We start from the raw sequence: 26,382 nt of genomic DNA on the forward strand, positions 1-26,382 counted from the left end.
GAGTTTAAAATTTTATGCCTTTTTGTATCTTTCGCCTCTCGTTTGCAGATTAACAAACTTATGTTTACAGCATCGTACATACAACTTCCCATGTATGTAACCACTGTAACTAGACTTTCAAATGCATGTAACATGTGTAACCCTCATTCCCCATGCGTGTAACCATTTAACCTTATTCCCCATGCATGTAACCATTGTAACCCTCGTTTCCCATGCATGTAACCATTGTAACCCGACTTCCCCATGCATGTAACCATTGTAACCCGACTTCCCCATGCATGTAACCATTGTAACCCGACTTCCCCATGCATGTAACCATTGTAACCCGACTTCCCCATGCATGTAACCATTGTAACCCAACTTCCCCATGCATGTAACCATTGTAACCCGACTTCCCCATGCATGTAACCATTGTAACCCGACTTCCCCATGCATGTAACCATTGTAACCAGACTTCCCCATGCATGTAACCATTGTAACCCGACTTCCCTATGTATGTAACCATTAATGTAACCTGATTTCCCATGCATGTTACCATTGTAACTGGACTTTCCCATGCATGAAACCATTGTAACTGGACTTCCCATGCATGTAATTATTGTAACCCGACTTCCCCATGCATGTAACCATTGTAACCTGACTTCCCCATGCATGTAACCATTGTAACCTGACTTTCCATGCATGTAACCATTGTAACCCTTATTCCCCATGCTTGTAACCATTGTAACCTGACTTTTCCATGCATGTAACCATTGTAACCTGACTTTCCATGCATGTAACCATTGTATTAAACCCTTATTCCCCATGCATGTAACCATTGTAACCTGACTTTTCCATGCATGTAACCATTGTAACCTGACTTTCCATGCATGTAACCATTGTAACCTGACTTTTCCATGTATGTAACCTGACTTCCCCATGTATGTAACCATTGTAACCTGATTCCCCATGCATGTAACCATTGTAACCCTCATTGTACATGCATGTAACCATTGTAACCATCATCCCCATGGATCATTGCAACCCTAAATCACCTAAACCATTGTTACCTGACTGACTTATGTAACCTCACAGCAATGAATAAAGGGGTTACCATGGTAACATGATGGCATAAAGGATTCTTGCATGTGATCCTGATCCTGATCCTAAGGTCAATATTATGACACAACTGTTCTCTTTGTGCTGGATTTTTTTCATCCTGGTAACTTAATTTCTCCGTTAGTATTTTCACACGGTACTTATTGGTTAATTTGTTAGGCGCAAGATCGGGGGTTTTCAGGGATAAATGAATCTTTAAATCGCCCTGAACTTTTTACATATTCTCCAATTATATCTGCTGTTCTTTCGTACGTCTCCTTACTTGCTGGTGCTAACAGGGTTTGAAGATCTATTTTGATGTTTTGAATCTCGAGCTGTCTTTCCATTTCTTCTCTTTCCTGGTGGTATATCGGACAGTTTAGTAGGTAGTGTTCAGTGTTTTCCTCTTCACCACATTCACAGTATGGCGTGAGGGATTGGCCTATCTGATGGCGATATTTATTTAACCTATTGTAGCCGGTTCTGAATTCCGACATGATTCTCCCTATAGTTGGGTTCGGATAATCAAGTGGATGGGTCTTACCTACAATAGGAACTAATTCATGTAGTTGTCTCCCAGTTTCACTTCTAGTCCATCTATTTTGCCATTTTAATTTTGTTGACATCTTGACTGCACTTTTCACATCAGACATTGTTATGACGTTGTCCTGGTCATTTAGATTTGAGGCCTCCTGTGCTGCATCTTTTGCTAACTGGTCCGCTATCTCGTTCCCGGCTATATTAGCATGGCCTGGGATCCAAGATAGGGTAGTTTGTATGCCGCCTCTCAGGAGGGTCCCAATGCATTCTTTGATGTCTGTTATAGTGTCGATGTAGTTCCATGACTTCCAATTGAGAGTCAAGATGCCAACCGCTGTCTGGCTATCTGATAGAATCTTTATTTCAGTGAACTGTTCTCTAAGTGTGCAAATGCAGTGTTCTAGGACCATAAGGATAGCTACGAGTTCTTGGCTTAGCCACAATCAGATGTACATTTTGTGTTTCACATGAAGTCAAAAATGAAGATCACATCAGGCAAAAACCCTTTTGATATTTTGGTACAGAAATGGTTTAAATTATGAAAAATGGCTGTCATAAGGCTAACACTTGAAGCATTTATATAATTACATGCAGTTTTGGGAAGAAATATTTAATATTTTTATTAAATAAATGGTGTTTTAAAACTGTCTAATTTTCATTAATGGTTGCCCTCAAGACATGGTCACCAGTTTCATATTTTTGGCCAATCACAAAGATAACAAAATATGTTTAGAATTATTGAATATCAAACATTTTAATCGAGAAAAAAAATGACAAGAACATGTTTAACTCACAATTATTTCAAACAACAGTAGCTTTCTTTGATCATTACTCTGATCTGATCAAACTATTTCTAAAATAATCTATTTATAACAAAACTTCAAAAAAAAAACCTTTCTTTTGGTGTATAGAACATTAAAATAACTTGATGCATATTCTTACAATAAACAATCAAAGTTAGCAATACAATTTATATGTTTTGTCTACGGACAAGACATTTTATTTATATTTAATTAAATGCATCATTAAAACTTAATTTTGACATAATTGAATATGTTCTCTTGACAAAATAACATACATTTTATCATGTTTATCTATCAAATGATGCTGAACCTCGAGGAAATTGGAAACAAATACATTGTGATAATGTCTACGGACAAGACATTTTATTGATATTTAATTAAATGCATTAGATAGATAATTGTTAAAATTAAGATTAAGTTACCCATTTAATGTTAAGCTGTCTTTTTTAATTTTTGGAAAATATAAAAATGTACCCATGATTCTTTACATATCTCAAAATTTTATTGATTAAGCAAAAATGAAGACACATTCTTTCAACTGAAATCCATAAGTCTGACTGTTTAACTATTAAACTTTTATTAAAACTCAATTTTGACATAGTTGAATGTGTTCTCTTGAAAAAATAACATACATTTTATCTATCAAATGAGGCTGAACTCAAGGAAATTGGAAACAAATAGATTGTGGTAATGTCTACGGACAAGACAATTTCAGTTGAATAAGCAATCTGTTAGAAATAATTGTGATTATATTTATGGTGAAAATAATGAGTTTTAATGTGTTCAAAGAACTTTGATCACTTATAAATTAGATTTAAGTTCCAAAGTAGACAAATAATTGAATTCAATACTTGTTATGTACAAGTGTCTTGTCCGTAGACACTTCCTCATCTGCTGGTAATCCTAAAATGCAAAAGATAAAGTCAGAGAGAGAGAAATACTATTTCTTCATTTGATTAAGTTTATCTTTTAAGTTATGAAGAAACTGGAATAATAATATTGAAGTAAAATAAGGTATGCTTTTTATGACTGACAATTTGCCACTTTTTAAAATCCACTCCTGTAAAGTAATTTTACAAAAAATGAGAACAGTTAAATAACCATTAATTAATCAAAAATAATATATTTCTAAGTTTAAACAACACATAAGAAAAAATTTAGATCCATAGAGCCAAGCAATATTGATATAAAGTCATGTCTACGGACAAGACAAGTGTCCACGGACAAGACATTCTGACATTTTTTTCAAATTCTTCCTCTATTAAAAGATGGTAGAAATTAATGTTTGTAGTGTTTTCATATCTACAAAAGAGCAGGATCTTAGCAATGCAACATATATGTTATTAACACTTCAAGTTTACTAGGAAATGCATGTCTACGGACAAGACATTTTTTCACTTTATTTGTATATCCATTTTAGATGGCATATATCTCCAGCTAGGGTACTGCAATATAGATATATGAGGTAGTTGTTGCTAATTCATATACAAGAAGAGAAAACAAAACACATAATAGCATAAATTTCATTTATTTTTCTTTTTTATTACTACACTATACAAGGTAAAAACAAAAATACAAAATTGCATAACGAACGCATAGTATTCCACTTTTTGTCATAACTTTGTAACTACTGAAGATTTTTCGTTGCAACAACCAGCAAAAGAAGGATGAATAAATTGTCTATAACAGTGAACCAATAATGTAGTTCAAATTAGGTTCACTTATTAACTATCAATTGATAAAAACAGTGTATTTTTAAATGAAACAATATAACGTGAAATTTTGCCCATTTTTAGCATGTATTTAGTTTTTTTTTTTCAAAATGGTCACACATATACATGATATTTGATATGCATTGTGAAGCCCTATATTCTCTTCTTCAGTTCAAAGATGTAATACTTAAATTAAGTTCATCTTCTTGTCTATAGAAGCCTATAACATAGACCTAATATGAAATGAACATCTGATTGTGGCTAGGCCGTCTGCTAATAGTATTGAGCCTCTGCTTGCCACTGGTCTTTTTAGGCTCGTTCCTTGGTGGTTCCTAGTATAAATAACTGCTCCTGCTCCACATGGTCCTGGATTTCCCTGACAGGAGCCATCTGTAAATGCGATAGCTGTTGACTCTGAGCTTTCTCCTATCAGTTCTTGTACTACTTGTTTTCTTTGGGCAGTTTGTTCTGCAGTTCTGTTTTTCGAGCTTCCTATTAAATCGGCTCCAGTAGCTTGGCGCTCTCATCAGCATAAAGTCTACTCCTGCCTTGTAGGTAAACTCGGGTTCTATCAGTTTTATGTCTACTTTTGTTGTTTTTAGCATATCCATAGCCTGATTAATAGCCTTACCAAATGGAGATTCTTGGCGTTCATATGTATCATTGTTGGTAAGATACTCCTCCAGCTGTTGTTTGATTGGTTCGGCTATATTTTTGGATTGGATTTTTGCTATTTCTCTGACTGAGATTTCTTCCATTCGGAGGTCGATTGGTTGCATATTTGCCTCTACTTCCATTGCTTCTCTACCTGCTGTTCCTGGTAATCCGAGGCAGACTGATAATCCTTTTCTTTGTATTGCTTCCAGTTTTTTCATACTTTCCATTGATGTTATCTGCCAAACTGGGCATGCATATTCAATGATAGATCTCACCATGCTGTTATGTATCTGCAGAAGTTTTGTTCTTGAGATTTTTCCTCTGCCTTTTATTTCTCGTATAACATTTAATGCATTGTTTGCCCTTTTCTGTACTGTATCCTTGTGTATATCAAATTTGACTTTTTCATCTAATGTTACGCCAATTAGTTTGGGTGTAGGACTGTATTTGAAGTTGAAGGAGTTGACAGTCAGAGTTTTTTGTGTTATATCTAGATCTTCTTAAGAGAAAAGACATACTTCGCATTTGCCCATATTGACATTTATCCTCCATTGTTTAGTCCATTCTAAGACTGTATTAACGTCCTTTGATGTTTTTTAACGTCTTAACGTCCTTTGATGTTTTTTAAGTTACAGTGTAACCAATGCATGTAACCATTAGGTGGGTCTCATTGGGGTCTAAGCGTGACCCGGGATTGCAGATTTTTTGTAAGCGTGACACGTGAAATTCAAATTATTGTGCCGTGAATACGGGAAATGAAGTCTAGCGGGACACGGGAAATTACAAAAAAATGAGAATTGCTTACATACATAGTGTAAGCGGGATACGGGAATCTGACAAAACAGTAAGCAGGATCCGGGATCAGAACCCCCCAATGAGACCCCCCATTAGGTCAATGGAGGTTACAAATGTACCAGGATTTGAGAATTTCTGAATATATGATGATTTATGATAGTTTGTATGAGTGTAACCAATGTAACCATTATGTCAATGGGGGTTACAAAACAAGGTAACTTAATTCTGGTGCACATTTTGTGCCTTATATGTACAGTGTAATCAGTAAGGGGAAACAACTCCTTACTATAATGCAACCGCCATGTTTATGCGGGGAAGACCGAGTTTTGTGTTTACAAAAAGGTTGATTTAGCGGATCGTATATATCAGAATGACACGTAAGTCTGCCACATAATATTTCATAACATGATCTTCCGATCTATCTATATGACAATAATAATCGCACTGTAAAAACTATTGTAACCAGACGACCAAAAAGTTGTGCTATTGAAAATTATTGAAACGAAATCGCAAGATACTTGCGATTTCAACTTTTTTCAAGAAAATGACATAAAAAGATAAACTATTCTATTTTTTGACATATTATCTATTACAAATGGTGTATAAAGTTCTACTACTCGATATTGAATGACAAAAATAAAATCAATCAACAAAATAACGAGTTTGCAGTTGCATGTTGACATTGTTGATGTTCTATTGATATGCTAATCAAATACCACCTCACAAATTGTTTACCTCACAGTCATGACGAAACATAGAAATAGTTCCTACTTTAAGTGTTGGCAGAATGTAAGTGAATAACATCCTAGATTTTATTATATAATTTACATTGCTTGATATAGTGATGATGAATATTTTTTTACAAAAATGTACCATGTTGTATACTCTCAGTCATTGTTTAATTGTCAGGTCAATATAAAATCTTTGCACATGGTAAGCAGTTTTGGTCCTTTCATAAATGCAATCAAATTTAAAGTGATTAACTTTTAAGTATTTACTCAGAATTTTTTTAATCCATGATGATGACCATTTTAAAATAACAAAAGACTGGACAGCTTTGTTTGAAATAATATTTCTGATTATATGGCAAGTTTGTCTCAAAGTCTTTAAAGTAAAGTATAGTAAAGTAATCTTTATTTAAAGTCGGGTTGCATATATAAATATTAGTAGCCGAAGGAACACAAGCTCTTAATTAGAGCTCTTTAAGAATTATGTATCCTTTTGTTGTTTCAATGCTTAACATGTAAATTTTAAATAAAATCTAGCCTTTCCCTTGTAATCTAATATTTGACCATTCTATGCTTGATAGATAGAGGAATATTGCATGCAGTGCTAGCAATGATTTCCTTAGGACAAGTTTATAAATCAAAATATTGGTTAGAACAAATATAAATATGGACCAATTCAAGTACACCTTCTAGGGTGCACTCGACTTTAGTGACTCAGCACTAGTTTTTTTTGGAATTTAAAGGTTGTTTAGGACTTTTGGTAAACAATAAATGCTAGCACATCATAGAAAAACAAGTGAGTAATCTATGTTTAAAATTTTATAACAAAAATCTCTTTTTTAAAGTCTGTGGATTTTCTACAAAAATCTTGGTTTATTTGCCACAAAATCCCCCTTTTCTATTAAATGCAATGAAACAATAAATAATAATGCTTTGCACGAAGTTTCCCCTTGGTATATGTACAAAACGGCCCATCTCTTTTTGCTGTTTTGATACTATTGCAGTTTGAAAATTTCGTAATTCACATGGCTACAGAAGGGTTCATAAACCTTAAATTTTGGTTGTTGCAGATGCTGTTCTGATTGTAGAGTTATGTGAAATGGAAAGAAAGAGATACATGTACATACAGAGACTGTTTTGATATTAAGGTGTAAGTACATATATGAAATAATTATTAGAAATGACGTATCAGCTTATCAGTGAATGTACAAACATTTATTAGAGTTCTATATTTCAGTTAAAAAAACTTTTTTTGTCATTTGTGTATATAAGCAAGGCAAATGGACTTGTTTGTTAATAGTACATTACTCATCTTACATACTTCTAGAAAATATAATTTTATTGAACTGTTTCCTCTGTTGTATACACAATTGATATTAAAATGAATCAGCAGTAACAATAAGACAATTTTATTTTCAGAGGTGGATTTAGGGGGGTGGCAGTGGGCCGTCCCCCCCCCTTTTGTGGGAAAAATTTGGTTGATTATATAGGGAATCACTGAAACATGACTGGAGTGGGCCCCCTCTTATGAACATTTCTGGATCCGCCACTGATCTTTATATACATGTGTAATTACATGCCAATTTTGTTAATTCTTGATATATATTATATGACTTCTCTTTTTCAGGTAAAAATGAGCTACCAGAAAAGATGTTGAAAATTTTAAAACTGTTTTAACAAGAGCATCAAAAAATAGAAAAAAAAGAACAATACCAGGTCTGGACCTTTGTGGCTGCATGCAATTAATTCTAAATTACCAGGAAACAAGATGTAGCTGCACAGCAGACATGGCAGATCTTAAAATTGCTAATAGACATCAACTCAACATTTTCAAGCTGCATATCAAAAATGAAAGCATTCCTTTTCATAGAATCCAAGAAATCTTTTAACCAAGTCAAGTGGTTATTAGACCTGCTATCATGAAAATATTAACATATATATTAGTCACATGTAATATCCCAAATATAAGAACTATTTGGTATGTCTGACTATCTTTCTTCCCATGTCATGTTATATGTATGCTCAGAATATTTTAATTTCACAAGGATATGAAATGGATAAATGATATATTGTCAACCATTTAAATAAAACAGACAGGCTCACATAAAACTTAACTGTCTATGCGAAAGTTCAAGTTGACTGAAATTGTTTATAATTAATACCATATATCCAAAAGTACAGAATTGTCTTTCTCAGAAATTTTGTATGTTTAATAGAATGATACTTGTAGCTTCTATTTTCTTGGATCTGTATGATTATCAATATAAAATTGGTAGATGTGGTATGATCACCAATGAGACATCTTTCCACCATGAAGAGACCAAAGTAAATGCTAGAAAATACAGGTCACAGTTATGTATGGCCTTGTGTAGCAATCTATGGAAGACACAAAGATTACAAAGTGTAAAATAATTCCAACAAGATAACCAACTATCAAGGCTTCCTCTTAAACCAGACAACTCACTGAAACTAAACATAACAGCAATATTCACAATAGGTATTATTATAGAATATTCCTTCATGGTTTGATTTCATTTCAGTTCCTGTGTTCAGAGACATATATATTGTACCAATATGTCTATGAAGTCTTTTGGAAATAAGAACAAAAGAAAAAGTTCTCGTTTGGTCTAAATATGAACGTTTGACCGCCTATGATGACAATTAGTCCATGGTGTGTCTCCAATCAGAACCAAAATAAAATACTTATGGGGAACTTCAAACGCAAACACTGATATCTGACAGGTTTGATTGTATTGGTTTACTAGCTCTTTGAAGCTAAGACCAATCTGATACCGTTTAGCTCTTGCAACCATATTGGGCTTTTTGTTAGGTAATACAGTGAAAACATACTGTTACGGTATTTTCTAAATTACATTCCAGGGTGATTATCCTTTATGTGTTACACAATATAAAAATATAAATCTGATTTTCATTATATGGTTTCATGAAATGTTTAAGAAAGAGGTGCATGCCAACAAACACCTGGTTGTTATGAACATTCTTGATGGTTTTTGTTTTGCCTCTAAGAATTCATTAAGGTGAGACATGTGTGTGCGCTTTATAGCTTGGTGTCGCTGTTTGAACAAGTCTGTGTTTAGGTTACTTAAGAAAACCTTATTTCAACTCGATCATATTTTGCATGCTATTGTATAAGCATGCATATATTAGCAAATCTCATATCCATGGATTTTGCTTAGTTTAGAAATTGAAGTTTCTGATTAATTTAATTTCAGGGCAAACATATTCATGATTCCTCCCATATAGGTCATTTTCCATTTCCCCTCAGTCATTGTCCATTGAACTTGAAACTATTGTCTAGTTTACATGTTAAAGTTAGATTGGTTCAGTTGAATTGAAGTGAAGTTCAGAACCACTATTAAACTGTAGCTAGGTCAATGACTTGTGTAATGCAGTTGTATAAGCAGTAGCATATCATTCCCAGTGAGATTATATGCCCCCTTCATCTAAGTCATACTTATGAGAATCTGGTGATAAAATCAGTGATAGTTAATTGATATGCACGCTTGTATTGACTATTGGCATTTTCAGCATCAGCGATGGATTTAGAGGGTCAAGGGACCCACACCCTTATGTATGGGTTTCATGTATGGTACAGCATAGACTTGGATCGACCCCCCTCGGGCCTCTTTTTTTTAAATTCTGGATCCGCACCTTAGCATATCTCATTTCCATGGAGATTAGTTAGCCTTGCGCCTCTGGTCATGGGCATTGAATGACTTGGAATATTTTTTCTTAGTTAAAATGTGTAAAAGTATTTGCAATTATTTTAACCTTTCCATTTTATCATTTTAATTGCTTACAACGAGACGTATATCTCTGTGTCAACAGTTAATTAAATAATAGAACCTGGGAATAGTTGATTAACTATTAACACACCCGTGACTGAACCAAATTACTTCAGCCTTATTGTTATCCTTTGTATGGTCATCTGTTAAAGTCATTCCGAACATAAGGTGCGCAGTTTTCTCTGCTTTCAAACGTTTCTATATGAACCCGTCCTGGTATCTTACTATTGGAATTTTATCATGAGTATCTGGGCGGATGTCAGAGTGGACCGAGAAGACATCGCTTATTACCCCGGAGAACCTCATGTTTAGCATTAAAGATATGCTTTACAACCTGGGTAGTGTACTTGCTCACAACATGTTATGCCCCAGCAGAAACATATATTACATGAAAAAGTAGTTAGCGGGTTGTTTTGAAGGTTTGAATTCTGTTCTTGGAACACAAAAGTAGATAAGAAATGACAGGAAATAGTGGGGAATCTCCTTTTTACAAACTATGTACATACAGTCTGTGTTTGAGTTTCAGACTTGGTGTTTTAAGTGTTAATAGTGCTCCTTACATGCATTATCCTGATGAGATTTCAAAATTTAAATCCACGCTAAGAAAACATACAAATAATTAGACTGTCTATTTCCCCAAATAAAAAAAAACTAAACCCAATGAAACCCACTTTCAAAATGACTGGATCCGCGCCTGGGTTGTGGTCAAAGGGTGGAGATAGCTGGTTTATTAAATAAATGCAAGGAGTCTGTGTTTTTGTTATAGATGTATTTCTATTTGTATCCATCTGATGAGTTACGCCTTTTTCAACTGATTGTTATGGTTTGTTCTTATGGTGTACTATTCCTCCATAGCACAGGTTATAGGTGAGGGTTGGCGCCTGCTAACATGTTTAACCCCGCCACATTCTATATGTGCCTGTCCCAAGTCAGAGCCTGTAATTCAGTGGTTGTCGTTATTTGCTGTGTTATACATATTTGATTTTCGTTCATTATTTTGTACATATAAATTAGACCGTTTGTTTTCTCGTTTTATTTGTTTAACATTTTTCACTGATTTCCAGGCCTTTTATAAGGCTTTGTTCATTTTTGAAGGCCGTACTGTGACCTATAGTTGTTAATTTCTGTGTCATTTGGTCTCTTATAGAGTTGTCTCATTGGCAATCATTCCACATCTTTTTTTTCTATAAACTCTTTTATTGGTTTTATTGATAAGATGAAAAGAAAAGAAAAAGACACACCATGTTTTTTTATGCATATTATATGATTTCACATTGACAAATACAGTGGTCTTAAAAATATAGAAAACTGGATTCAATTATTCTGTTTTCCATGCATACTAATTAACAAGCCGCTTTGTTATAAGCAGCTAAATTATGCATCCATATATTAATAGAACAAATGTCTATAAAAAGATGAAGACGAAAAAAATGAAATAATCATCACTGACTCAGAGTAACTGCATGAACAACGAACAGTTCGAATACAACGACCCGGTAAGGGAGCATTGCAGGTCGAATGCAAATTACTTGTCACCAATTCGTTAATAATTTACAAAAAATATGTGCACAACGAAAACAAATAAATTTAAGGTCTTCTTTTTTTTAAATGTTGCCACATTATAATATATATATAATCTTATCCCAATTTAAACATGTGCATGACTGTGATTAATACGCGTTAGCAAGCAAGTAAACAAAACGGTGTATTGACCTTTTAATTTAGAATAATAGAGTTCAAATATATTAATATTCGTGTTATAAATGATTGTCATATTGACGTAAATATTTTTAAACCAATGGCAAGATACGATTTATTTTTCGATAGTCTCTGATATTTAGTCGTTTGAGATGGTAAAGTTCAAAAAGGTTCGAATAAGATCTTCCCAGCATATTATCATTGGTTTCCCTCCCCCTTACTTATATTCCCCTGGTGTAATCACGGTGTAACGCGACGTAACGAAAAACTTATACATTTCGTTATCTAAAGATTTTGTCAATCTCATTTAGGCTTCATGTATAATAAATATATGCAGAATTGAAGTATATATACCTGGTACATTGTATGTCGGTCAACAAACTCTAAATAGTAAATGAATCAAAATCATCAAATTTCCCCGCCAAATTTTGGGTGTTTTTAATAATCACCGATGACTATCGAAAGTAATCTTTATAAAACACTGAATCAAAAGCGGACGATGTAACTGTTCCGTCTTGCGAATCAAATCAAATTAAATCACTTTATTGGTGTAAAATCCAAATATTGGGTTGTTATCATGACAATTATGACAATATTTACAAACATACAATATTTAAATTTAAGCAACATTCATATTATATAAGTATCTCATATATTTAGATATTTTGGAGGAGGTGACACTTTTGCAAATTTGAAAGTTAACTTGAGTACAATATTCTTAATGCTATTGTTATAAAATATAACATAACTAATATATATGAAAAAAAGAAAATAATCACGTGTATATTCGCTATAAGCTAAACTGAAACTACATAAAATCTTTATTTTAAGTTTTAAATTCAGTTGCGAATCATCAGATGGGCAAATTTGACCTTATACGAATTCGGCTATTCTTTTTAAGTCCCGTTTTAATTATATATATAGCTCCTTACGTTCCTAAGATCTATTCTGCAAATCAAACTATGATTACCATTTTTTAAAATTACCGTGGCTGAGAAGAATATGAGATCATTGGCTATTAAAATAATGAATGTCTTGTTCGTCTTCATGATTTAGTCCACTCAAAGAAAACCGCGTATACTCTTTTAGATACCAGAATACAGCAGACCTACCACATTACGGTGACTGAACAACTGCATATCACGGTCATAGTGGCATATAATCTTTAAGGTATGCAGGACTAAACTTTGGAATGAGCTGCCAGATGGAGACTGTGTAAGCAATCGTCTCAAAATCAATTCAAGAACTTGATGAATTATTGGTCAGGCAGTTCATGCCAATGTTTCGCTATGTGTTTAAGCTGCTTGGTAGAACTCTGTGTTTTATGTATGCATAATATGAACTCTTGCTTTCTATAACATGTATAAGTTGTGCATGACTTGATATGTATATATTTAACTTTTTTATGTCGGTCTAAAAAGATATTCAGAGCCTTTACTTGTAATTGTCTTGCTTATACCGACTTTAAATAAAGCTTTATGTCTTTTATGTCTACGTATTTATACTTCCGGTCTGGCTTTCAAATGTTAGTAAGGTTTGCGGCCTGGGACAATATATATATATTGGTCCAAAAGTTTGCCAGCGTTGCTGATTAAGTATAGGGATTGGATGGGGTGTCTTCATTTCTGTATTCTTTAATCTTTCAGGCCATTTTTCTCTATTCTTTATATTTTAGTGTTTTGTTTTTTTTTGCTTTTCAATCTCCATTCTTTAATGATTTGCACCACATTTTTCTCTATTCTATATATTTTCTTCCCTTTATTCTCTATTCTTTAATGATATTGTTTTGCCCAATGTTTCTCAATTCTGAATTTTTTTTTGCCCAATGTTTCTCAATTCTGAATTTTTTTGCCAAATGTTTCTCTGTTCTTTATTTTTTAACCAGTCTATTATTCTTAGTTTGTAAACTCATCCCACGTCCCAATCCAGATCTCACATGAAGATAAGTCCAGAAAAGTGCTTAGGACGCACGAAATTTGTACACTATTTCTATTTACTAGTACCGTGTGTCCGCTACCACTGCTGGTGGCCTGTTAGCACCCGGTGTATCAATAGCTCATTAGTCGGTACTGGTATGATTTAAGACATACTATATTTGATAATGTTCCAAGTTCCTCCGGATTTTTCATAGACAAGAACTTTATCGCGGCCACTGTGTACCTAACCAGTGGCGTCCATACGGCTGTGCGGGATGCGTAAATACACAGTCACGTCCGGTCGAAAAGGGGAACATTAAATCCGATGCCTCGTGTCGATACTACACTCTCTGCACATTAAATAACCCTTGAAATAACTTTGTCAGGGGTTCCTAGGGTTTCTGTTGCATGTCAACCGCCCTTGCGGTCTTACGTGCTCCAGTCTCCTTTTTACCTTGCAGTCAAAATTCGTGCACGCATCCTCGTCGAACCACTCTGCAGAATCTATCTATTGGATAATTGTTAGTTTGTTCTTTTCCTAAATATACATGTCGCTGATTAATTATTTGTAAGTGGATGTTAGGCAAGCAACAATCAATCAATCAAACATGTATAAAATTCTATTTTTTGTATTTGTAAATGTTGAAAAATCTTTTGGGAATCTGATTGGTTTCTATTAGAGTCAATTTCCTAATGCATGTAGAGTAAGAGTTTGGTTGGCTTGCTTGCCTTGCTTGCTTTGTATTAATATTTACTCAAGCATTGTAATTACGATTGACATCTGAAAACAATATGAATAGGTGGAGTTAAACTTGAATACATTATATTAAAAATTTGATTGGACATTATCAAATAATCAAATTTACCTATATACAGGTTTAACTCCGCCTACTTATAATTGTTTGCAGAAGTCAATCTTAATTACAATGCTTGAGCAAACATTAATACAAACAAAGCAAGCAAGGCAAGCAAGCCAACAAAATTTTAACTCTACATGCATTAGGAAATTGACTCTAACTGTCAACTCCAATTGTAATCTTGATCGCAATAGAAAGTAGATTTGTTTCTAAAGTTTTAACATTGAAAATCATTGAAATTAAATCGTACGATAATAGCATTTGTAAAGAGAGATCTAACAGGAAGATCATAACTATGATAAATTATGTCCCATGCAGATACAGATGGATAAAAACTTATGATTTATTAAGTTCAGAAAGTCAAAGAATCATCTTATGTGTAGACTTAACTCAGGTAATTAAATTTTATAAAGATTGCACTATAATCTTATCTAATAGTATTTGATTTTTTAGCAACTGGAGTAATACATAAATGTACTTAGTGTCTTTTTGATTGTAGGGATGTAAAATACCCTGCCACGACCGGTCTGTGTTTTTGTTACTTGTTTTTCTGCTTTATATCGATCTGATGAGTTAAGCTTTTTCAACTGATTTGAACTAGTTGCTGTATATCATATTTGTATTTCGTTCACTTTTTTTACATAAATAGGGCCGTTAGTCTCCTCGTTTGAATTGTTTTACATTTGTCAGTTCGGGGCCTTTTATAGCTGACTATGCGGTATAGGTTTTGCTCATTGGTAAAGACCATACGGTGACCTATAGTTGTTAATTTCACTGTCATTTGCAATTATACCACACATTCTTATTTTTATATCATGTACGTATTTGTCCCATGTTGCAGCGTTGCAGCAAAATAAGTTGTGGATTTTTTTTTTCTGAAGATATATATTACAACCGACTATCTTCTCATTTCTTTCATTACCATGATGATTGATATTGTTTTTATCACTGTACCAGTATAGGCTTGATTTCAATGATACAGTGGTAAACATCACAGAAAGAACTTCAAGTAAACGACCCTGCTGGTGAAATGGTTACGTGGAACTGGCGATCTATGTTAAAGTTAATTGAGCTTCGAATCAACTTAACAATTTAGTAAAAATATAAAAATATGAACAAAATAGAAAAAAAACAAAGGAAATGGGTTATCCATCCATGACACAAAATCAGTATACATGCACAGCAAAAAAACACACAAATGCAAAAGAACAGCGAGGCCTTCAACACGGAGCAAAAAAAAAACAACTCTCACCTCACTGCGGTTTTAAGACGGCCCCTAGCCATGGTTTGTCACAGTGAGGTCTATACATGTATAGTTGATATTTTGGGAGGAAACTTATTTTTACAGTATAAGTATTGTGTAAATTACAGAGAAATATGTTGGAAATATTTACAAAGAAACAGATAGACATATATGATAATTTATAATGTATTTCATACCTTTTTGGTAGTTATTGTTCAGTCAATTCAAATGTACTTACATGATATTTGTTTAAATTCTCTATCAATTAATAGTGAACGATACAACATACAACAGTATTATAGTAAACTACTACATCACCTTTGACCTATGAATGACTGATTAGCCATGTGCTACCGTATGACCTTTAAGAAAACATAAACAAAATGTACAGGTAATTATTACCTGGTGTTGATTGGATAAGTTGGCTTCACACCGTGTATTGATAAACTTGCTCGACCAGTTTTGAAAAGATACGGTTCAGTTGGATATCTAAATTTAGTTTTATTCATAGGCATTGATCGGAAACTCCTTCACGATAGAAATTTTCGATCCAATTTGCCTCACCCCTGCAAATAGGAAAAACGTGGTTCCAGAATCAAAACATAAACAAGGAATCACAAGAGGCAAGTTGGTTCCAACATGGAGAAACCAATGTATAATCCGGAGACTGCAAGGATTTATTATTTTCGGTATATGCGAGAGTACAGAGCAGTGTGCGTTCTATGGGCTTTATTGACAATTATTTGGTGCATTCTGAATGTGGTTGCATTCATTCAACCTCACTGGATCGGGGACACAGACGATGATAGGACTGGCTATGGACATATTGGAGTATTTCAATATTGTAAACCGGACTCTGCATACCAAAGATATGTGTGTGATGGATCTTTTACAAGTTTCAATTCCATTTTGAACGACGCCTTTAGAGCAACTACTTTTTTCTGTGGAGTATCAGCTTTATTGATGCTAATTGTTGTCGCAGCATTGCTATTGTTCTTTTGCTTTAAGAAAACGATCGTTTTCTATCTCTGTGGTATTCTAGAATTAATATCAGGTATTACATTTTAGTCAGATTTATAGTTTAAAAATGCATATCTTTTGGCGGTTATTTAAAACGGGATTAACAAAATGGTCAATTCAAACTTCAGGGCGGTGCAAGAAAACTTTGATTTATTTTTATTTTAAAGCAGATAACCACAAGTGATACATACATGTACATCTCATTTATTTTATTGACAAAAATAAAAATGACACTTAGTTTCTCTTGTTTTTTTGTATCATCTGTGATTAAACACTGTGCTATAAATAAAAAATGTAAATTATGTGCATTATAGTTCTATCCAAGAAACTATTTTATAAGCTTATATAATTTAAAAATTTAAATTATATTTACAAAGTAAATAACATTGTTGGCGCGTATAACAAAACAATGCCCCTTTATATACTTTTTTCTTTACTTTTTCGTCAAAGATCAGTCTCAAGAAATGTAAAATGAGAATTAATCCCCTCCTTTTATTTTCCAACTTTCAGTTCTAACAGTTCATTTATTTAGTTGTGACAATATACTTTAGATTTAACCAAATGATTTCTGTATCGAGGTTAGGGGAAATATCATTTATACTATCTTTTTGTCCAGGTTTTAACAGTGTTGCTAGTTCAAAAAATGTTGACCCAAATCTGCATTGACCATTTTTAACTTAATTGAATACATTCTTCTAACAAGGTAACAATAGATCACCAAATACTTGAAACATGACAACATGGACAACTAATAATGAAAGTGATTATACTATAGTGTGTGACAATAAACTTTAAACCAATGTGTCAATACAAACATCGACCTCACAAAAATGTTATCAGATGCATCTGCTTGTTAAATAAGAAATGATTTAATCAGCGAAAATTTTTTTTTAAGATTTTCGGTAAACCGTAAAGATCAAATATAGTATTCAATTATACAAAAAAAAATACCTCTTGTGGCACAAAAACAAAACAAAAATCATGCGCTTGAAATTTAAGCTTTTTAAGAACTGGTTTTAATGCAGCATCCAATCATTCAATCAATCAATCAATCAATCAATCTCTTTACTCATTTTCACTGAAGTACTAGTCCGAAAAAGGGAGCGATAGCTATCGAGTTCCCAGCTGTTCGAAAGTACATGTATGTACATATGAACTGGAGATATACTTATTTGATCTTATGTATAGACACTGCTAATAATTCCCGCTTCTTAGTCACATTTTAGTTTTTCTCCCGTTTTAGTTTGTAGTTTGTTTTACATTACGGAATAAATGTTCCTCAATGAACCAATGTAGCGTTATCGATATATAACATAGAAGAGGGTTTTTGAAGGGTCTATCATTTCAGTAAACTTTAAAATTTTGGGCCAGTTTTCTGTATTTTTTTTTTTATCCCATTATACTCTTTTCTTTATACTTCAATACCCAATTATTCTATTCTTTGTTTTGGTCTATTTTTCTCAATTCTTTAGTTTTTGTATGCTTCATTCTGAACTTTTCGCCATTATTCTCTATTCTGTAAACCAAACCCAAACCCTCATACCGGTGCTAGGGGTCAACTTCGTCTTGAACTTGCAATGATGTACCAGCTTTCCCTCCGTATCGAAGAGCTCACTCACTGACTTGAAACGAAGAATAGAGCAATAGAACTGAGTACCGAGCCTTGGCTTGAGTTCTGTAGCGCGAATTTTCATTGCGTTGTGAATTGATGTCACATCCTTGTTTTGTTTATGTTGTATTTTATACAAATATACAATAACAATTTGCAGGTCAGTCCGATACTCACTGAAATGGTCGATTAAAATTTGCGGATTTTTTTTGTTTTCTTCTTGAGTAGCCTTTAGTTCAAAATCAAATGATAAATCGAATAAACCGAAAGCTTTAGCTCATTTCATTTTTGAATTTTATTTCAGCTGTTTTTATGTTCCTTGCATGTGTGATATTTCCGAGTGGTTGGGACCATCAAGAAGTACGGAACTTGTGTGGTAGCACAGCGGACCAGTATAAACTGGGATACTGTGGTGTACGGTGGGGATACATCTTGGCCATATTGGGTATATTTGATGCTGCTCTCTTAGCAATACTAGCATTTGTGCTGGCTTCTAAACGAGAAGAGTTCCCAAAAGATAGTTATGTAACTGGTACTGTAAATAAATGTAAGTATGTACTGCCTAAAAACGGAATTTGTACTATGAAAAGAATATTACACGCTACTTTTTCGTACTGGTAGTACTGTTGGCAAACCAGTTTTAACACCGTTGAAAATAATGACAGTCAGTACTATTGTAATATTTTAAACGGGTTGGGAATATGATAGCCGAAATTGGATTTATATTTACAGTGCAAACAAGTATTTTGTAATTTAGGAGAAATATTACAAGGTGCAATTGTAATGACCAAAATCAGCAATGATGCGAAATTTTAACTTAGATTTATAGACATTATTTATATAAAATGAAAATAACATCCAGTTGGACTGGTAACCTTATTAACCAGAACCCAATTTAAAGATAGCTTGGCTTCACTTTGAAAATTTTCAACTGTTATGATATTGTAACTATCATATTTATTTAGTTGGCCTAATTTGTGTGGCCTTATAATGTGTTTACATAATGTTTGTGGTTGTTTGCAAAATGAAATTGTGACAGTGCAGTTTGGAAATCACTGGAACAATCATGGAGACAGATTAGAACTTTCTATTTGACTTACATAACGATTCCAGAATGATCATAATAAAATATGCGTAATTTAAACTTCTTACATTGTTCTAGAAGCTTTCCTTCTACAGTGTTCCAGAGATTTCCGTGACAGGTTCCAAACTGCAGAGTCACAATTTCATTTTCAACTAAATAACTATGATAGTTACAATATCATAACACAACCAAATTTCGGGTCACGGTTTTTTCCAAAGCAGAAGGACCTTCTTAAATGACCAATCTGACTCAAATTTTATAAAGTAAATCTGTTTTTTGAATTCAAATACAGATATATTCATTTTTGTTAATAAGAACGTCGTGTTGCATGTTAAATTTGCACTATTTTTAATTCAATAAATTATCTAAAGTTGTCTTCAGCAACGCCACATATCACTTTACTAATCAGTAACCTCGCCATAGATACCAGGATTAAAATTTTGTACGCCAGACGCGCGTTTCGTCTACAAAAGACCCACCAGTGACGCTCAAATCAAAAGGGTTAAAATGGTCAACAGAACGAAGGTGAAGAGCATTGAGGACCCTAAACTTTAAACGGACACATAGGAAACTGTTGCTAAACCCTTTAAATAAAATGTTTGGACTCTTCAATATTTTAATTTCATTGAGGTTCACTGGGATTTTGACCCGATTGTGAAACAAATTCAGAGGAAATTAGCCATACCTGTTAGCAAAAAAGCTTCAACAGAAATTATACGAGATCATTGGGAAATTCAGATGTGGCTATGCGCCACTTAAAGTAGAAACAGGACGATATGGGAATAAACCAGTAAATGGAAGATCTTGTTTTTTGTGTTAAAATGAAGTTAAAGATGACGACATGTTTTTTTCTCTTTGTCCCTTATATGCATGCAGACATTCGAAATATATTGTACAGTGAAGCCGTAAAACATAATGATAAATTTCATAACTTGTCTAATGACGAAAAGTTTTTATTTTTATTCAGAAATGAAGAATTCTGTCAGGTAGTTGCTAAAACCTGCTTTAATTTTTCCTGTAGAATAAAAAAATATGTATATATAGCTGATGATGCAATTTAAATCTTAAATATATCTTTATAGTTTTAAAAATGATGTGAAAGATTGTATGTAATAATTCTTTTAATAGTCTCTCATAATTCTTAAAAGAATGGCACATGTATATGTTTTATTATTTAAGCTTATGATATTTTACTGTTAGTTTTATTATACAGCATGTTTTATATATGTATGTAAATGTTTTATGTTATACAAGTGGTGATGCTTTAATAAAATCTATAAACCGGTGGGAATATAAAGTACAAACCGACAGGTATATAAGCACGTGCAACAGTATAAGTACGATTTTCGTAGTTCTGTTAGATCCCAGTTAATAGATAAAACATATAAAATAAAATGTAAATCATTTATTCATAACCTGCATGCATAAGACTGATTATTGACGGAATCGGGTCTTACTGCTGTCTTCCTTTCAGCTGACATTAGTTTCAATCATATCACATGCATGCTGGACACATGCGCAAACAATCTCCCAACAACAATTAAACCAAAGAATACGGATTTAAATTGAGGTTGAATTATTGACCTGCAAGCCAATAATGTTTTTTTAACTTATTTTGACATTGACCCAAACTAACTACTAATTGTGAAACATTATTTCAATATTCCATTTTTATACGCCCGTTTACGGGACGTATTATGGTATACTGTTGTCCGTCCGTCCGTCCGTCCGTCGTCAACATGTCGGACATTAACTCAAAAACGCTTTAACCAATTTGCATAAAACTTTGGTGAATTGTTTATATCTATTGACGTGAGCTCCCTTTCGTTTTTTATAAATTTTAGATTTTACGTTTCCGAGTTATGGGGTTTTATTCATCTATAAAAAAGGGGGATTTTCCAGTTTTCTGACAATAACTCAAGAATGCATTCATTAACTTGCAAGAAATTGTGGTGAATTGTTTATATCTATTGACATGAGCTCCCTTTTGATTTTTATATATTTTAGATTTTTGCTTTTCCGAGTTACATGGTTTTATTCATAAAAAAAGGGGGGTTTTCCAGTTTTCTGACAAAAAATCAAAATTGCTTTCAGCAGTTCGTATGAAACTTTGGTGAATTGTTTATATCTATTGATGTAAGCTCCGTTTAGAATTTTTTTAATTTAAATTTTACATTTCTGAGTTATGGGGTTTTATTCATTAAAAAAGGGAGGATTTTCCAGTTTTCGGACAATAACTCAAAAATGCTGTCAGCAATTCTCATGAAACTTTGGTGAATTGTTTATTTCTATTGATGTAAGCTCCCTTTACATTTTCATAAATTTCTAATATGAATTAATTGAACTTTATTTGTTTATAGTCTGACTACAGATTTACTAAATATTGCACAACAGCACAGTGTATGGCACAACTGCAAGAAATCTTTAATTGAATATAAATTCAATTTATATAACCAATTTCAAGTTCTTTGACTACATTTATTTAGAAACCTATAATATGTGAAATATTTAATACAATCCAAATTCAGACCTGTATCAAGCTTGAATATTGTGTCCATTTTTGTCCCAACTGTTCAGGGTTGGACCTCTGTTGCGTATCCAGCTGCGCTCAGCGAAGCAGTTTATTGTAAATGTTTGGAAAAAAATCTTATTTTTTTGTGTAAATCGTAGCTATAATGATGACCCTTTATAAAAAGGACGGAAGTTCTTTTTTTCTTCAGGACGTCGGGATTTCGGGAATTCGGGATGACACCTCTTCTACTCCCCCCTTTAGATTGAATGTTACAAAAGCGTATTAAATAGTCACTCTTTTGGATTTGTATAAAATATTGCCTGCAAATAGACGGCTTCATTTGAATGTAGAAAAACAAACTTTTTTTTGTTTTATTAATATACAATATATTTGGATCACTTGTGTTTTGTATACTTAATTAAATCTCTATACTGTGTGGGAAAAGGCCTATTTAAGCAAACTGTCTTTTGGCGTTGTCCAGAGGCGGATTTAGGGGTGGGGGCCAAGGGCCCCCCCCCCTTTTTGTGGAAAAAAAATGGTTGATTATATAGGGAATCACTGAAGCATAACTGGAGTGGGGCCCCTCTTAGACAGTCACTAGGCCCCCACTTATGAAAATTTCTGGATCCGCCACTGTTGTCTGCAGCAAAATTTTATTGTTTGACCTTTTTTAAAACATCCTACACACTTAAACGAAACCGGAACTTGAGATGACCAAGTGATCCCCGTGTATTTTGTATCGATAAAGCAGAAATGTTCAGTAGCAGTTGCGCATGATTATCATGCCGTTTACAGACAAAAATGCATCTCTCTTTTACAAATTTTCAATGAACTGCAAATATTTCGATATTCAAATGCAGTTTCACATGTTTTATTTGCAATTGAAATTCCATAATTTACATATAAAGTGGGTAACTTTTTTTATTCTGACGAAAACAAAAATCCTACGGAGCTTCTGTTTTGTTTGTACATGGGATTCGGTAAAGTTTTTTTTATTAAGAAATTGTCCTATCTTTCAATGTTAATGAATGTAATTAATGTATTGCGTTTCTCGGTACGCTGTAATTTTACCTTCAACTCATTGTGGTACAAATGTGCAGTACTAGTATTGTGAAATAAATTAAAACGAATAAATCATACATTAAACATAGGTGTGTTAAATTAACAAGATTACTAAACACTTTCACGTCATTTGGACGTACCACATTTCCTTATTTTTACAAATATCGATTTCATATTGTAAACTTAATGTCACCTTTTTCACACCATGCAGTTATATACAGAGAGACTTCATTCTTTGATTGTTTTTTCCCTTATATTTCAGCTGAATTAGAAGGCTATAACGTAGACACTATGTCCAAGAGATCCATACCTATACAACCTGTCGTAACAGTACCTGGGGGAGATGATCGACATGAAAGGTTTTCAGAGTATTCACAATCACAGTTTTCACGGAGACCAGGACATAATAATTTCCAGTTGTGAGAAAAAAAAAGTGTCTATTAAAAATCAAATATATGGTCATCAAAATTACCGTTAACTATCATAAACTAGCTTTCTATAGAAAAGAAGCAATAGCATTAAAGGTGATCTTACATGTACATGTATTCAAGCATTATAGTAGTTCCATTTACACATACCCGTATGTACAACGACGAGTACATGTAGACAATAGTGCGATAAACATTAAATTCACAAAGGATTATATTGGAAAACTTCATAGAATTTGTGGTGTTTGTCAAAGTTGTTCATATAACATTTTGTAATTTATTTTCCAGCAAAGAGTGCTACTTTTTGGGATTAGGTTGTCGCAATATCGTCAATTTTGTCAGTGCTGTCTACTGACACATAACACACTTTTTTTCTATTCAGGATTATTGGACTATTGTGTACTTTTAAAACTTTACTCTTTACTGACGACACTTTGAATCAACTTTGACCTTTACTATAAAATGTCTCATTTATTATACCATATACATGGACTATAATCAGTTTTTGTAGGGTTGAGAAAATGTCTTTCGTTGTCTTAGCTTGAAATGTATTGCAGGTTTGAATGTATATTTACATATGTTATTAATTATACATGTATATAAGTAAAACTATAGTTTTCAAAAAGTTAATTGTATATTGAAAACTTGTCTCAGAAGAAATGCAAGGAACTTATACCTACATATTCTTCAAATTTCCATTTCGAAAAATTGACAAAAATTCATTATGATCATGTGATATCTTGCCAATATGATTCGGCTACTGTTGGGCGAATCTTCTTCACATTAATTTCAGGTAAAGTGAATCTCATTCACGCTTATGTAAGACTTGGTAAAACCAGAGTAAGTTCAACGCTTACGTGAATCGTGAAAGTTTTAGTAGGTCTGTGCTCGATTCATCCAATTATTTTACACGACTGGGATTATTGAAACAAAGACATATCCTGATTCTACTACCGCTGGTGTTGAATCTCTGCCATTATACGTTTTGTTAATATATATATGCATATTATGTGATGATGTGATGAAGAACTATATTTTATAAAATTTATAGAATTTGTCACAGTTGTTTATTTGTAATACTCCCCTCCCCCTTCAGTCGTAGATGTCTAATGGCGGTTTATGAGCCTCTGGTATCTTTGCCCTTCTCCGTGCTGCGATCAGACCAACTTAATTTCTGTGCGCTATCATATTGAAATATCAATTGGGTTTAGAAACGTGTCTCCTTTTAATTTTAAATGCACATATCGGATTTTCCCAAGAAAGGCGAGTAATTTGTTATCCCGTCGAAAGATCATGATGGTTCCCATGACATACATTTCTGGTTTTTAATATGCTAGATATACTAACTGCATGTGTGATGAGATGATTGAAGCTGTTAATTTTCTCCTTGGTACGTTTATGTACGTTTCGGCATTAAAGTTTATCGACAGGTTGTATGAATTCCTATGGGCACCAATTGTGCCCCTTTAATAGGAGACTTGTTCTTGTACTGTTATGAATAACAGTTTATGACCAAACTCAGTTAAGACCCGTCTAAATTGCATTTGATTGATAAATTCAACAACACTTATCGTTATCTTGATGATAACTTTCGTTAAATAATCAAGAATTTTCTAAATATTCTGCCGAAATTTACCTAAAGGAACTTATTTTAAATAAATCAAATATAAACGGTAATAACTGTCCTTTCCTAGATTTAGATATTTCAGTTTTACATGGGGAAACTCTACACAAAAATTACGAAAAAAGGGACGATTTTTCGTTCCTTGTTAATTTTCCTTTTTTTTTGGAGGAAGATGTACTTTTGGCACCTTTTTACGGTGTTTATATATCACAACTCGTTCGCTATGCCCGTGTCTGTTGTGACGTTGAAGGTAATCTTTGTATTACTGGTACATTATTAGTCAGGAATTTCGTTACCACAAATTACTTAAAACCTTTACTAAATTCTTCAATAGATGCAAATATTTGGTTAGGAAATTTGGCTGTACCTGTAGAAAACTTATTTCAAACGGGATAGCACATCCTAATTTATACGGAGATGTTGTTTACCGAGCACGGAAATTTAGATACGATCTGGGTAAAGTTATCAATCCTTTAAATAAACTTATTCTAAAAGGTAATCAATTTTGCACTGTAATAAGATCTTTGAATATTGTTTTTATTGGTATAAATATTGATTTTGTTATCAGTAAATTAAAATCAAACTAAGTATTAGTTTTATATGCGTATGCACACTCATGGCTCTACAATCTGTCAATGCATATATCTTGGCACAAGGTCATGTTTTTTCTCTGACTATTAATGACGTCTTAAATAGAAAACAAAGGATATGGGGTATCCATCCTTGACACTACTAAATCCATTGGAAGTTGGATGTACGTACTGATTGATATTTTAAGTCTTAGATGCATATTTTTTATTTAAGGAATGACTGATATTTTTTCTGTCTATTCGAAATAACTTTAAAAAAAATTTCGAAAAAAAAAAAAAATATTAAGTCATTCCTCATAATTTAATTCTAAATTTAATTTTTAAGGAGTAAATCATGAAAAAACGTTGATGACGCCACGGTCACATGACAAAATTATGTCTATGAGCTGATAGACATGACAAAATTATGTCTATGAGCTGATAGACAATAAAAAATTCAGCCAATCAGAAGACGTGTTACATCCAAAATTAAATTATTAGTTGTTATTGGCTTTGATGGTGACCTATAGTTGTAAACGTTTGTGTCATTTCGTCTCAGTGGAGAGTTGTCTCATTGGCAATCGTACAACATCTTCGTATCTTTATATTTGTTGCTCTAAGATCTTAAAACAATACTGTATG

General features: G+C 33.1%; 2 protein-coding genes and 1 long non-coding RNA gene across 3 annotated transcripts in view; 2 read left to right on the forward strand and 1 right to left on the reverse strand.

Annotated features, from left to right (window-relative positions):
* LOC127700755 (origin recognition complex subunit 5-like) overlaps positions 1-12,270 on the reverse strand; it is a 38,845-nt gene extending 26,575 nt beyond the window's left edge. The window contains exon 1 of the mRNA XM_052204410.1: positions 12,171-12,270. The gene's annotated coding sequence lies outside the window, so the exon portion shown is untranslated. The remainder of the gene's footprint in view (positions 1-12,170) is intronic.
* Positions 5,849-8,546, forward strand: LOC127700952 (uncharacterized). Its single transcript, XR_007981780.1, has 3 exons — positions 5,849-5,961; positions 7,383-7,462; positions 7,940-8,546. It is a non-coding gene; the product is annotated as an uncharacterized LOC127700952 (long non-coding RNA).
* A 4,054-nt stretch (positions 12,271-16,324) lies between the features above and the next one.
* Positions 16,325-24,605, forward strand: LOC127700847 (LHFPL tetraspan subfamily member 3 protein-like). The gene is made up of 3 exons (XM_052204541.1): positions 16,325-16,886; positions 18,766-19,008; positions 23,382-24,605. The coding sequence occupies exons 1-3, from the start codon at positions 16,472-16,474 to the stop codon at positions 23,540-23,542; spliced, it is 819 nt and encodes a 272-aa protein (XP_052060501.1). The 5' UTR covers positions 16,325-16,471; the 3' UTR covers positions 23,543-24,605.
* Positions 24,606-26,382: the final 1,777 nt, after the last annotated feature.

Source organism: Mytilus californianus, unplaced genomic scaffold (genome assembly GCF_021869535.1).
Source record: "Mytilus californianus isolate M0D057914Y unplaced genomic scaffold, xbMytCali1.0.p SCAF_1, whole genome shotgun sequence".
NCBI classification, from domain to species: Eukaryota; Metazoa; Mollusca; class Bivalvia; order Mytilida; family Mytilidae; genus Mytilus; species Mytilus californianus.